This window comes from Pan troglodytes, chromosome 20 (assembly GCF_028858775.2).
Source record: "Pan troglodytes isolate AG18354 chromosome 20, NHGRI_mPanTro3-v2.0_pri, whole genome shotgun sequence".
Classification (NCBI taxonomy): Eukaryota; Metazoa; Chordata; class Mammalia; order Primates; family Hominidae; genus Pan; species Pan troglodytes.
In genome coordinates, this window is record NC_072418.2 from 44,976,266 (window position 1) to 44,990,899 (window position 14,634).

At 55.6% G+C, this 14,634-nt stretch overlaps 1 protein-coding gene across 5 annotated transcripts in view; it reads right to left on the reverse strand.

Annotated features, from left to right (window-relative positions):
• GRIK5 (glutamate ionotropic receptor kainate type subunit 5) overlaps positions 1-9,410 on the reverse strand; it is a 70,822-nt gene extending 61,412 nt beyond the window's left edge. For 2 of the 5 annotated variants that reach the window (XM_016934227.4, XM_016934223.4), the window contains exons 1-5: positions 8,441-8,553; positions 4,896-5,024; positions 4,427-4,591; positions 1,961-2,058; positions 1,691-1,856 (exon numbers count right to left, since the gene is read on the reverse strand). In XM_016934227.4, coding sequence (XP_016789716.2) covers positions 1,691-1,856; positions 1,961-2,058; positions 4,427-4,591; positions 4,896-4,974 — 508 coding nt within the window. In that variant the 5' untranslated portion in view covers positions 4,975-5,024; positions 8,441-8,553. Of the gene's footprint in view, positions 1-1,690; positions 1,857-1,960; positions 2,059-2,503; positions 2,673-4,426; positions 4,592-4,895; positions 5,025-8,440 lie in introns of those variants that run through there. The other 3 variants (XM_016934228.4, XM_016934225.4, XM_054673791.2) reach the window with 3 other exon arrangements.
• Positions 9,411-14,634: the final 5,224 nt, after the last annotated feature.

Here is a 14,634-nt window from a genome sequence, read left to right on the forward strand (position 1 = left end):
CCTTCTCAATGAGGCCCTCGCCCACCATTTCATTTAAAGTTGCACCCCACGCCCACACCATTCTTCATAAGTCATTTCTACTTTTCCATAGAACTCACTACTTCTAACCATGTAATGCACTTATTTGCAGTGTTTTTTGCCCAAGTCCTCTCCTCAGAATGTACTTGGACTACTTCACCCACGGCTGACTCCTAATACCAAGATCAGAGCCTGGCACAGAGCAGGTGCTTAATAAATACCTTTATTTATTTATTTATTTTTTTTTTTGAGACGGAGTCTCGCTCTGTCGCCCAGGCTGGAGTGCAGTGGCGTGATCTCGGCTCACTGCAAGCTCTACCTCCCGGGTTCACGCCATTCTCCTGCCTCAGCCTCCTGAGTAGCTGGCACTACAGGTGCCCGCCACCACACCTGGCTAATTTTTTGTATTTTTAGTAGAGACGGGATTTCACCATTCACAGGATGGTCTCGATCTCCTGACCTCGTGATTCGCCCGCCTCGGCCTCCGAAAGTGCTGGGATTACAGGCGTGAGCCATCACGCCCGGCCATAAATACCTTTTTTTTAAGAGATGGGGTCTCGCCATGTTGCCCAGACTGGTCTTGAACTCCTGGCCTCAAGCCATCCTCCCACCTTGGCCTCCCAAAGTGCTGGGATTACAGGCATGAGCCACCACACCTGGCCCAATAAATACTTCTTGAAGGAGGAATTCCTTCTAGAGGCTATGGAGCACAGTCCCTCCTTGCCTCAAGCTCCATACCCACAAATCCACCAGCCTACCAGACATCTCACATGAATGTCTCAAAGACACACCATGCCCGACGTGTGCCCCTGATGAATCGTGTTCCTCCTTGGCAAAGGCCTTGCACCATCCCTAGCCCCACCCTCTTCTTTCCCTCACGCCTCTCCCATCACCCTGGCCCCCTCATTCCAACTGCCACCACCTGGGCCCAGACCAGTGTCGCCTCTGCCCTGCCTTTCACTTGTCTCCTTGCCACCCCTCTTGTCACTCTCCAGCCTGTTCTCTACACTGCAGCCAAAGGGCTCTTCCTAGAACACGAATCTGACCCTGTCCCCTCGCCCTGCCCGGCGTGGGGACTTCCCATGGCTCCCATCATCTCTTGCTTCGTTGTTCTCACATTTCAGCCACTGGGAGTATCTGCAAGCCTCTTGAAGGGCTGTGCTCCCTGGGCCCTCTACCTCTGCCCGTCACACTCTCTACTTAGAACCTGTTCCCTCTTTCTTCCCACACCCTTCAGGTTCAGCTTGGATGTCTCTTTCTCATAGACACAGGCTCTGAACCTCCCAGATGGATTAGGATCCCTCCTATGTGATACCAGAGGCTCCACGTGCCTCCTGGCAGCACACATACCACTCTGTATCACAACAGCTCAATGACCAACGACCTCCACTAGAACCGGAGTTCCAAGCACCCAGGGACCACGCCCAGGGCCTAGCAGAGGGCCTTGACATGACAGGTGCTTAGTCACCATCTGGGGACTAAATGGATCTCTCTGGGGAGAGAAGGGGTCTGTGGAACCAGAGGCCTCGGTTTCTGAAGATGGGAGAAGAGCCTGGTGCCTGGGTGCCCCAGGGTTCTAACTAGGGGGCAGTGAACCACTGTGTGGGACACCAGATCTCTTGGGAAGGGGTGTCTGGGGGAACAGAAAACAAAACATTCAGTTCTCCCTCACACTCAGCCTTGGCGCAGATGAGGCTGGCCGAGGGGTAGTTGAAGGACTTGAGGATTCGGGAGACCGCCAAGCTGACGTCCTCGTTACTGGGGTACAGGCTGACAGACGCGAAGCGAAGGTACTGAAGGCGGGGTGTCTCCTCGGGACCCACCTTGATGTGGGGGATCTGGACAGAGAGGAAACTTTGGCCTCCATCCTGCTTCTCCGCCCAGCCCTCGCCTCCCAGGGACCCGCTCCCCACAAAGCGCCGGCCCACACTCCCCATCTCACCTCCTTCTCTCCACAGATATGGCTCACGGTGGAGGCAGATGCTGGGCTAGAGGAGGGCCCAAGGACAGACACAACCCCTTTGGGTAAGATCTGACACACTGCGTGGGAAGGGGAAGAGACCGCAGAGTCAGGGACCCCCTGCCTCCTCTCCTTCCCCATCCCTCAGGGAGCCACCATGGCCCAGGAGAGGATCAGACACTGGCAACTGCCTGATCCTCTTCTGCCATCCGGGACCCAGAAGGCCAGTCTCTGACCCCACCCAACAAGTGAACATGAGGGGGCATGAGATGGAGAGAGATGAGGACACAGCAACAGAGGGACAGGTCAGGCCAAGGGAGATCAAAGGAAGGGATGAAGAGAAAGAGACACCAGGGGCCTCCTCTGCCTACAAAGCCTGTGCCTAGTCCCTCAGCCACTGTTGTTCTCAATCTTTTCAGCCATGCCACAACCCACGGTGCACTCACCACCTCCTCCCCTGACCCCACAGCCCAGGTCCCCTGGAGCCTTCCCATACTCCAAACACCACTCTCCCACTGCACTTACTTCCTCCTCTTTCTTCTGCTCTCTTCCTCCTTATACACATGTGTGTCTCAAGACTGGGAGGTGGAAAGCTGTTGTTTTTGCTTGTCCAGTGCCTGTTCTCATGGCAGAACCCTAACTTCTCCTGGGGGAACTATCCTCACCCTTCAGTCCAGGGTTCCCAGGATTGACTGGCACCTGATGCAGGCCTTGGGGAGTCACAGAACTCCATTCTTCTAGCCATGGCAACTGGTTCAGAAATACATATGGGTGCAAATCAGACCATGGAGCACCTTCCCCAGGTCTTTTGCTACAATTATCACTGGGTTTGCTAAACTGGTGAGATGTAAGCTTGGTGCTGCTGGGGCCATCTCACCACCAGTTGAGAGAGCATTTCTGAAAATGAAGCCAACTCAGAGGAAAGCAGGCCTCAGAGGTAAAGACACAGAGATTCCCAGGATGTCATCTGAATGCCTGAATCCAGCCATGCCTGAAACAATCCTAGGCCATCGTTTGAACACCTGGATTCAGCCATGCCTGAAATTTGTCCTTAGGTCTTTTAGTGACATGAGCTAATAAGTTCTCTTTTTTCCTTAAACCAGGCTGAGTTTGGTTTCTGCCACCTCTAACTAAAGGCATCATAACTCAACACCTCATTTCCTCCAAACTGGCTCCTTCTGGACCTTCCACACTGGTGAGGGCCCCACCATTCACACAGACCAGATGCCTGGAAATGGTCCTTGCCTTCAATCTCTCTCCTGACAGCCAGTTAGTCACCATGTCCTGTCTCTTCTTTGTCCTCAAATTTCTCACATGTATCCCCTTCTCTTCAACCCCTTGGCCCCTGCCCTAGTTTAGGACTCTCAACTCAGACATATATCAGAGTACACACTCATCACCCAAATCCAGTCTCCAGATTCTCTTTCCAGAAGCCTCACTCCCTGGTATAGACCTATCAATGGCTTCCCAGTGCCTGTGGGTGAAGGTGGCATCTTTCACCCTGGCACTGTAGCCTCCTTGAGCCAGCGTGACAATCTGCACAGCCTCGCTTCCTACTACCCTGTCACACTTAGCTCTGAAGTATCTCACAATCTCTCCAAATATGTCCTGAATCCAGGTGGATTCAGGATGGGCTCAACCCCACACCCCCCCATTTCTTGGCTCCAAATACTTCCCTCTGCTCCCACCCCGATCCCCACCTCATCTCCAGACTCTAGGCACATGACTGGAATGCCATCTGCCTCCTCACCCTCCATCCCAGCTTCTCCCAAGTTGTACTCTGTGCCACATCAGCCAAAAAAGCCTGTGAAATGCCATACCCCATTCTTCCTCTTACTGATCTGAAACATACACGAACACCATAAAGCCTCTGCTAAGGCCTGCAGGAAAGAAACCTGTCTAAAACATGTTTTAAGGCAGCATCTCCCAAAGGTCTAACTCCAGCACATCTGTTCAAGTGACACCTTCGAACATTCAGCCCATCAGTATTCCATAGACACTTCCACACCCCTGTGATGTGGCCGGCCGTGCTTGGAGCCACGCCACTCTTTCTACATCCTGTTCACCTTTCAGAGCTCAGTTTCAGACTAGCCTTCTCCAGAATGCCTTTGCTGACCCTTGCCCAAGCCTCCTGCCCTCCATGCCTGGGGCCTGTTATTAAGCTCTGGGGGCTAACAAGCATCCCCAGCCAGCTGGGATGATAGGGCTTATCTTTTCAACGCCGCCCCGTGCTCCTCCAGAGCAGAACTGGGGCTTATGCTCTCCCTCCTCTCCAACCCCCAGGCCCAGCAGCAGCCATGTCTGGGAAGAAGGCAGAGACAAACACAAAAGAAGGGGGAGGATGGAGCTAGAAGAGGACAAGGCCAGGCCAGAGGCCAGGGGCAGAGGGATGGACTGAGGGCCACCGACCTGCCCTGCCTCACCCCACGCCCCCATGGCCCCGCTCACTGGTGTCCGTGGTCTCGTACTGGCTGTCCCGCTGCAGCTCAAAGATGTCTACTTCCACTCGGGCCTTGGCTGGGACCTCGATGATCCCGTTGATCTGCTCCCGGGCCAAGGCCAAGGCCAGACGCTCGCCGCGGCCACACACTGTCTGATCATCCAGGATTGCAGCTGAGGGGACACATGGGTTGGGGACCAGACTCCTGAGTCCTGAGGAAGGAGGGGGCTGTGGTCTTAGACTCCAGGGCTCTAGGGTGAGGTGGGTATACGGACCAGGGGTCTAGACACCTGGATCTGAGGTTGGTGGGAGCTAGGGGTCTGGACTCCTGGGTCCTGGGGGAAGGAGGAACTGGAGGCTGGGACTCCTTGCTGCTGAAGAGAGCTGAGACCTGGACCCTGACGGACTGGCATGCCTGGGTCCCCAGAGGAGCCCCAGGGCCTGAGGATGCAGGGGCAGGGTGCGGGAGGGCCTCACCCATGCGCAGTGATGAGAGCACCTGGCAGCTGGGGCTGGCGAAGGCAACAATCAGCAGCAGCAGCAGCTCAGCCGGCATCTTCCTCCCCTCCTCATGGGGACGCAGCTGCCGCGGCCCCCACTCGCCACCTGCAGGGAGACCCCCAGCCCAAGGGGAGATTACTATGTGGTGGGATGGAACCCCTTGGAGGCCTGCTGGATGGGGTGGTCACAGAAGCCTTGGGGACATTGTTGGCAAGCAGTTCACAGCTCTGCAGAGCCCTGCTCTGTTTAGAAGCTGGCAATACTGAGGGCATTGCAAGAAGGGAAGCTCAGCTCAGAGGGGCACTACCAGAGTGGAGGTCACAGTGCTCAGGCGCTGAGTAGGACAGGCTGCAAGAGAGAGGATGGGCACAGCTACCAAAACAGGAGGGAGGCGTGCGAGGTTCTCAGGTAGGAGTGAATTCCTGGGACCAGCCCCACCCAAATAGGAAACCAGGAAGTGCCACCCCCCACCCAGTCCCGCCCCTGTCTCTGGGCAGGCAGCCGTTACTAGGCAACAGAAACCGGCTGGAGAGGATGCGGTGGTTGCTAGGCAACCCCATCCCAGGCCTCACTTGCCACTTTCCTAACGTCCCCGGTTCCCACAATCCCATGGGGAGAGAGGCCTGGACATCCGAGGTCTGGAGGAGAGAGTATCTGCGAGTTAGGAAACTTCGGGAGAGATGGAGAGATGGAGAAAAAGAGAGAGGCACACACAGAACCCCATAGATGAATGGACCCAGAGCAGTAAAAGGGAAAAAAAAAAAAAAAACCAAAGAGAGAGAAGGGAGGAAACAGAGAAAGTGAAAGAGAGGCTTAGAGAAGGGAAAGACAGAGAGACTCAGAAAGAGAGAAAGGACAAAATAGATAGAAATACAAGGGAAGAGAAAGACAAGACAATAGGAAAATGGGGGTAGAAATGGAGAGAAAAGAGGAGAGTTACAGGGAGGCAGGGAGAGGACTAGGAGGGAGAAAGAGGGAAGAGACAGGAGGATGAGGAGGCAAGATAAAGAAAGGACAGAGCAGGGAGCGGAGGAAAGAGGGGCAGGCTGGAGGGGGGGAAACCAAGGCACAGGCGAGACACAGGAAGAGGGAGACAGAGGATGGAGAAAAGATAGGAACCGACTCGGATACAAGCAGGAAGAGCTGGAAGGGAGGAGTGAGTAAGGCAGGGAGTGAGCTGCCTGCCAGAAGTGGGTGCCATACCACTGCCTCCCACCCTACTGGGGAGCAGAAGTAAAGGGGGAGATGGTGCATCTTTGCTCTTCACAACTCTCCACCCCTAAGGAGTCAGGGATTCCTCTAGGCACCCCAGCTTTCTGCAGGGCAACCACTGGGCAAGGAGTTTGGCCAGATGCACAGCTCCACTTCCCCTGGCTGAGGGCTGTGCCCCACGGGAAGGGATGCTTGGGTTTCCATGGAGTAGGGTTACTGTGGGGGGCACAGAATGCTGTGAAGTGGGCCTGGACACCGGACCCCACTCAGTCCCCATGGAAGGACAGCTTGAGCTGGTGAAACTGTGGAATGAGAACTTCAAGGGAAGGATAGAGGCACAAGTCCTTCTCACCATCTCAAGTGGCCTGGAAAACCTAGGCTGGGGATCAGTCCCAGCTCTGCCCCCGACTCACTGCGTGATCTTGAGCAAGTCACTGCCTTCTAGGCCTCTGAGAAGAAGAGAGTGCTGGGTGGGAGGGTATGCTGGACAGGCTGGGGACTGCAAACTATAATGTGGATTAAGGTGAAGGCTTGTCAAGGATGGAGGCACAAGGGATGCTGGGAGACCCGGAGGAGCGCTCAGAGTGGGAGGAGTGTGAAGGGCGGAGCTAGGAGAGAGGCAGGAGTGGAGTGGGTCATCCTGAGACACCAGGGACTCCTGGGGCAAATCAGGGAGCAGAGGACAAAGGACAGAAAGACCAAGGGAGAGATGGGGCAGAAGGACAGGGACCCACAGGTGGCAGCCAAAGGTGGGAGCAGACAGAGAAAGACAGGGTTGAGGGGCAGCAGGTGGACACAGAGATACACACAGAAAGACAGCCCAAGACGTAGGAACTGAGGCTAAGTGAGAGAGCAAGAGACAGACACAGCCTAGAAGCGAGACACCAAAGGAGACAGAGACAGGGCAGGTAGGGTGTCAGGCAGGTCCAGGACTCAGCCCCAGAGACTGGGCAAAGCCAGATAAAAGTCAAAACCCAGCAGAGAGCTGAGCAACAGTGGGCATAGGAGAGACATCAGCAAAGGTGAGAGGCAAGGAGGGCCAGCGAAGGCACACAGGGTGAGGGAGAAGGCAAAGGGAGATAAAGAAACAGCAGCAGGTACAAGACTTGGGAGAAGGAAAGAAATGGCCAAACTCTACAAAGAGAGAGGGCCAGTTGGAAAGAGAGACAGTATGTCGGAGCCGCACGACAGGCCCATAGAAGAGGAAGGGGCAAGGGGGAAAAGCACCTGGGAGAGAGAAAGGGGGAGTCAGGGAGGGAAACTGAGGTGGGGAGATGGAGTGAGTGCACTAGAGGGGCACAGGCAGGGACAGGGCAAGCACCTGCAGGAGAGGCCAGACCCACACAGAGGCATAGCCACCCCAAGACACTCAGGAATGCCGTGCGGGGGAGCAGGAGATCCTGGGGCCTGAAAGCCCCCAGACATGGAGAGGAATGGGAGCAGAAAGGCCATGCGAGGTAACACAGAAGTCGGGAGAGAGAATGGGAGTGGAAAGAGCCAGACCAGCCAGGAAAAGTCAGCATGGACCACGGAGAGGTGGGGCAGCAGCTGAGGAGGGAGGGACGGAGGAGCTGGGCACCCAGAGTGGATCTGGGGGAAAGAGGTGGAAAAGTGACAGAGGGAAGACAGCCTCCAAGCTCAGAGGCAGAGAGAGGGAGGAGGACAGGTGAGCGGAGGCACAGAATGGAAAGAGAAGTGGAAAGAGACCTGCCGAGGGAGACTTGGAAAGAGGGAAGCCAGGGTGGAGGAGTTCTGACAGAGAGAGGGATCTAAACAGAGACATGCCGAGAGCAACCTGGGCTAACAGCAAAGAGAGAAGTTGGGCAGAGTCAGAGAGGGGCCCAAGAGACACAGGAAATGGGGGCTCAAAAGCGGAAAGACATATCCAGGAGATAGAGACTGGACGGGGTGGGGACAGGGCCAAGGCCCACCGCAGGCAGAGGATGAGGCTCAGAGGAACAGAAAGAGCCAGTCTGGGACCAGGACGGAGGCTTGGAGACAGCAGGGGCACGGACATGCCAGGGGCCCGGGGTAAGTGAGAGCCCAAGTAAGAGCAATCAGCCCCGTAGGACCCCAGAAAGCTGGAGGGCCAGGGGCGGCAGTGAGCTATGTACCCAGAAGAAGAGGTGAGAAGAGGTCGAGGTGAATGGACGCTGAGGAGACGGAGGGCGCAGAGCAGGCCCCTAGTGGGGGAGGGTACTTGCCAGTCCGGAGAACGGGGAGAATGTGGTGCCCCCCTGCCAGGCGGCACCAACCCCAGCCTTCCAGGACCCAGAACCCAGCCCAATCCCTGCCCTGCAGACACTCACGGATCCTGGTGGGACGGAGGGCTGGGCTCCCTCGAGGCCCGAGGACCGACGCGGGAGGTGCTCTGGCGCTGGGTGGCGGTGGGGCTGGGCGGGGGGAGAGGGCAGTCCACAGGGCCCCCTCCCCCGCCGCCGGTGGTGGCTCCCAACTAATCCAAAACGGTGGCTCCACAGGAGCAGGGAGGAAGGACAGGTGGAAGAGGAGAGGGCGGGCCGGGGAGGGAAGGAAGGGGAAAGGAGAAAATGGAGGAGAGAAGGGGAGAGAGGAGAGGGGGAAGGAGCAAATGGAGGGGAAGGAGGGAGGAAAGGAGGAGAGGAAGGTGAAAACAGAAGGGGGGGGCACAGGCAAAGCCGGGGGAGGGGGAAGCTGGCCCAGGAAAGGGCCCCCGCCCCCTCCCCTAGCCGGGCCGGCCTGGGGGGGCCACAGGGGGCGAGGACTGGGTGGAGAAAAGGAAGCCGGCCATCAGGAGAAGTGGGGGAGGGGAGGGCCTGCTGGGGGAGGGGGCCGCCCCCTTTCCCCCTCCCCCCTGGAGCCTGGGCCCTGCCCTGGTTGAGGCAAGGGCCCTGAGTCCTCAAGCCCTCAGCCCCCACGGGAAAAGCATGCTGGGGGCGGGGAGAGCCCGGGAGTGGAAAGCTGGGGAGGATGGAGAGCTGGGAGACCCGGAGAGGCCGAGAAGGGGGCAAATGAGGTGGAGAGATAGGGAGGAGGGAGAGGAGGATGGAGAGGAGCAGGTGGAAGAGAAAGGCGGAGGAGGGTGGGGTGTCCCAGGGGCTCCCGGTGCTGGGCCTCAGTGGGAGGGCCTGGCGACACACTCCTGGTCCCCTGTGAGGAGAAGCCGCTGCCGGCTCCAGTCCCCGGCTCCAGTCCCCGGCTGGGCCTGCCTCCTGCCGCTGGCTGCCGCCACCGCTCAGTCTCCCCTCCGAGGCCGCCGCCTGCCTGCCCGCCTGCCGCCTGCGCTGGGTCCTGGAGCGCGGGGGGGGGGGGGGGGGGGGGTGGTTCGGGAGAGAGAGAAGAGGGAGGGAGGGAGGCGAGGAGGGCGGGCAGGAGGAAGGGAGGGAGGCAGGCAAAGAGCGAGTAGGGAGGGGAGTCGGGGGAGGGGGAGCCTGTATTGGTTGGGGCTGGGGGCCCCCCGCGAGGAGAATGCTGATGAGAAGAAGGAGCTGCATTGGATGGAGGGCCCACCCCCGAGCCACCCCCTCTACCACACCATGCCACCGCCCTGCCCAGGCAGCCCTGGGCACAGGAGCCCACAGAGATGAGAGGCAAGAAGACCCAGGGAGAAGGCCACTGAGATGAGGGGAGAGGGCTACAGAGATGAAGAGAAATGAAGAGAAGAGAGACAGCCGTCAAGACTGTCCAGAGAAGTGGGCCGAGGCCCACAAACCCCACAAGGACAAGGACAGGAAAAGCCCAGGGATAAGAAAGAAAGGCCCATGGAGACAAGGGAGCAGCCTACAGAGACAAGCAAAAGGACCTCGGAGACAAGGGGCAGTAATGTGGACATAGAGACCTCCCGCGAAGGAAAACGGGAGAAGCCAGAGACACAAGAGAGAGGCCCCTGGAAACAGAAAGCACTCCTCAGATATGGGGAGCAGTCCACAGGGCAGGGAGAGAGCCAAGGAGAGCCAAAGAAGGTCACAGAAACAAGGGAGGCCTACAGACACCAGGGTACCAAAAAGACAAGGATGTGGCTCATAGACACAAGAGAGCCACTGAGGCAGGAGCTGCCAGCCTGGAGATGCGGGGCAAGCCTCCCCCAATATAAATAGCTCCTATAGAGGTGAGGGGATGGGTGGTGAGTATGAGAATTCCCTGTAGTGCACAGAGAAATCCTTGGGACCCACAGAGATGAGTGGGTGGAGAGAAGGGGCCCTCATTCTCTAGTCACAGGAGCAGAGAGGCAGTGGGAAAGGCGGATGGGACAAGGAGAGGAAGCTGGAGGGCAGTGCCAGAAGTGGGAGACTCCTTCCCAGGGAACACGCTGCAGCCTCTCAGAAGGAGCTGAGCAGGACAGGGGGATGGAAGAGAGAAGCGACACAGATCTTGGAGTGGGGGTGGGTGGTGCATGGCTGGGTGGGGGGTGAAATTTGGGGGGAAGAAACATGACAGTTGGCGCCGAAGGCTGAGCCCGTGACTCACCACCACCCCCGATGCTCGTGATGGGGAGGAGACACTGACACACTCACGTGCGGCCCACAGCACATGTGACCGCATGCCTCGAACACACAGCTGGCACATGGCAACTCCTGGACCACATGCCAGCCCAGCACAGGAAGCCCTCTGCAAGCTGGCATGTGGGGCATCCTGGACACACATCTGACACATATATCTGACGCTGAAGGACCACCAACTTTGCACACACCTCCTTACCCCACTTGGTCAACATCTACACCCCCCCCTCAAACATCCACACTTAACTCCAGTCAGGCCTAAAAGCCCAGATTCACACCTGCCTCTGGGACTTTGCTTATGAAGGACCTCAACACAGAACACCATCCTTTCGACCAGGGCGGTGGCTCATTCCTGTAATCCCAGCACTTTGGAAGGCCGGGGCAGGTGGACCACCTGAGGTTGGGAGTTCAAGACCAGCCTGGCCAACATGGCAAAACCCCGTCACTACTAAAAATACAAAAATTAGCCAGGCCCGGTGGCACACTCCTTTAGTCCCAGCTACTTGGGAGGCTGAGGCACAAGAATTGCTTGAACCTAGGAGGCAGAGGTTGCTGTGAGCCATGATCATGCCACTGCACTCCAGCATGGGAGACAGAGCGAGACTCCATCTCCAAAAAAAAACAAAAAACAAAAACCAACCACCATCCCCTCTAAATTCAACCTGTCCCGGAAATCCCAGCCAGTCCTGTGCTACCACCTCCAGAAAGACCTCAGCTTATCCTCAGCTTATTCCTATATGATCTGGAGAAAAGAGACCTGCACCACCCAAATCAAGTTGAGAGGTCCAAGCAAAAGGCCTGAGAAGTTACCTGGATCCTCAAATTTTCTTTTTTTTCTTTTCTTTTTTTTTTTTTTTGAGATGGAGTCTCGCTCTGTTGTCCAGACTGGAGTGCAGTGGCATGATCTCGGCTCACTGCAAGCTCTGCCTCCTGAGTTCACGCCATTCTCCTGCCTCAGCCTCCTGAGTAGCTGGTACTACAGGCGCCCACCACCACACCCGGCTAACTTTTTTTGTATTTTTAGTAGAGACGGGGTTTCACCATGCTAGCCAGGATGGTCTCGATCTCCTGACTTCGTGATATGCCTGACTCGGCCTCCCAAAGTGCTGGGATTACAGGCGCGAGCCACTGCACCCGGCCAGGTTTTCTTTTCTTTTCTTTTTTCTTTCTTTCTTTTTTTTTTTTTTCTTGAGATGGAGTTTCGCTCTTGTTGCCTAGGTTGGAGTGCAATGGCGCCATCTTGGCTCACTGCAACCTCCGCCTCTGGGGTTCAAGTGATTCTCCTGCCTCAGCCTCCCGCGTAGCTGGGATTACAGGCATGCACCACCATGCCTGACTAATTTTGTATTTTTAGTAGAGATGGAGTTTCTCCATGTTGGTCAGGCTGGTCTTGAACTCCTGACATCGGGTGATCAGCCTGTCTCGGTCTCCCAAAGTGTTGGGATTACAGGTGTGACCCACCGCACCCAGCCTGATCCTCAGATTTTCAAGTGGGGAAAAGGAGGTTTCAGCAGAAGCAAGAATCTGCCCAAGGTCACACAGCCTGTCAAAAACTGAGCATAGCTTCCACTTCTCTGACACCTACCCCAGGTGATTTTGCCCTAAGGGCAAACCCAGACTGCTTCAGAGCAGGCCGAGCCTAGCTTTAGCTAATTTCCACCAACTCTTTCCTCCACTTCTTGCATTCAACCCTTCAACATGCAACCACTTGAACTTCCCGCCTGGCAGGCAGGTGAGCCTGGAGGCCAAGAATGTAGACTGTAAGGTCAACTCCTGGGTTGGAATCCTGACTCTTCCTAACTATGGGAACTACGACTAGTTACTTCTCTGGGGCCTCGATGTTTTGTAGAGTCAGCATGACAGTTTCTCTCTCATAGGGTTGTTGAGAGGATTAAACTGAGTAATGCATGTAAGCGTTGAGTATAATACCTAGCACGTCATAATACACTCAAGAGATGTTAGTTATTATTATTAGGCTCCCGGAGATACTAATAAAAATAACAACTGGCCAGACACAGTGGCTCACACATGTAATCCCACCATTTTGGGAGGCCAAGGCAGGAGGATAGCTTGAGCCCAGGAGTTCTGAGACCAGCCTGGGCAACATAGTGAGACCCTATCTCTATAAAAAAAAAAAAAAAAAAAAAAAACCCGGGCATGGTGGCTCATGCCTGTAATCCCAGCACTTTGGGAGGTCGAGGTAGATGGATCAACTTGAGGCCAGGAGTTCGAGACCAGCCCGGCCAATGTGGCAAAAACCCATCTCTACCAAAAACTATGAAAAATTAGCAGGGCATGGCGGTGTATGCCTGTAATCCCACCTACTCAGGAGGCTGAAAATTGCTTGAGCCTGGGAGGCAGAGGTTGCAGTTAGCTGAGATCACACCACTGCACTCCAGCCTGGGTGACAAGAGCTAGACTGTCTCAAAAAAAAAAAAAAAAAATTAGGGACTGGGCGCAGTGGCTCACGCCTGTAATCCCAACACTTTGAGAGGCTGGGGGGGGGGGTGGATCACCTGAGGTCAAGAGTTCGAGACCAGCCTGGCCAACATTGCAAAAACCTGTCTCTACTAAAAATACAAAAATTAGCCAAGAGTGGTGGTGTCTGCCTGTAGTCCCAGCTACTCAGGAGGCTTAGGCAGGAGAATCACTTGAACCCAGGAGGCGGAGGTTGCAGTGAGCTGAGATCGTGCCACTGTATTCCAGCCTGGGCGGTGGGTGACAGAGTGAGACTCCCTCTCAAAAAAAAAAAAAAAAAATTTAAATTAAATTTTAAAAATAGGCCAGGTGCAGTGGCTCACGCCTATAATCCCAGCCTATAATCCCAGGCAGGTGGATCACGAGGTCAGGAGATTGAGACCATCCTGGCCAACACGGTGAAACCCCGTCTCTACTAAATATACAAAAATTAGCCAGGCGTGGTGGCGAGCGCCTGTAGTCACAGGTACTCAGGAGGCTGAGGCAGGAGAATCGCTTGAACCTGGGAGGCGGAGGTTGCAGTGAGCCGAGATCGCGCCACTGCACTCCAGCCTGGGCGGCAGAGAAAGACTCTGTCTCATAAATAAATAAAATAAAATAAAAATAAAATGAGTAACTCCTAGATGTCTTTTACTCTCTGCCTCACATGAGATGAAATGGGGCTCACATGAAATGGGGCTGTTATTAGCCCCATTTCACAGATTAGAAACTTAGGCTCAGGACAGTTGACTTGCCCTAGAACCAGGATTCCAATCCGGGAATCTGTTTTAACTATACATGCCTGGTGTTAGGGAATTTAATCCATGAGAAGGTTAGGACATCTAGTGACCAAATGGCCATAGAATTGGCCCCGGGTCTCACTGTGAGACGCATCCCATAGTGGCTTCAGGTAAGTAAATAAATAACACAATTCTGAGAGTCAGTTTTCTCATCCGAGAAGTTGAAATTCCTCTGTGTTTGGGTTCAAGGAGTAGGTCTGGAAACGTCTCTTTTCTTCTTTTAGATGGAGTCTCGCTCTGTCGCCCAGGCGGGAGTGCAGTGGCGTGATCTCGGCTCACTGCAACCTCGGCCTCCTGGGTGCAATCAAATCTCGAGCCTCAGCCTCCCGAGTTGCTGGGGTTACAGGCACGAGCCACCACGCCCAGCTAATGTTTTGTATTTTTAGTAAAGATGGTAGTTTCACCAGGTTGGCCAGGTGGGTCTCGAATGCCTGACTTCAAGTGATGAACCCGCCTCAGCGTCCCAAAATGTTGGGATTACAGGCGTGAGCCACCACGCCCAGCCTGGAAACGTTTCTAACAGTACTGGGGCAACTCCCTCCCAAGGCCCTGAGGGGCGCAGGAACGAGGTGAGTAGGAATGGCCAGAGCCCCTTGGACACATGGGGCCCCACTCTCAAGGTGTAAGGGTCAGAGTCACCCCGGAAGGAGGTGGAGTGGAGTCCGCCCGTTACCGGCTCACTTCCTTCAGGCTCTCACCCCGATTGTCCTTCAGGTCCTCTACCCACCACACTCCCTATTTCTTCCAATGAAATTGTCCCTGCTTCTT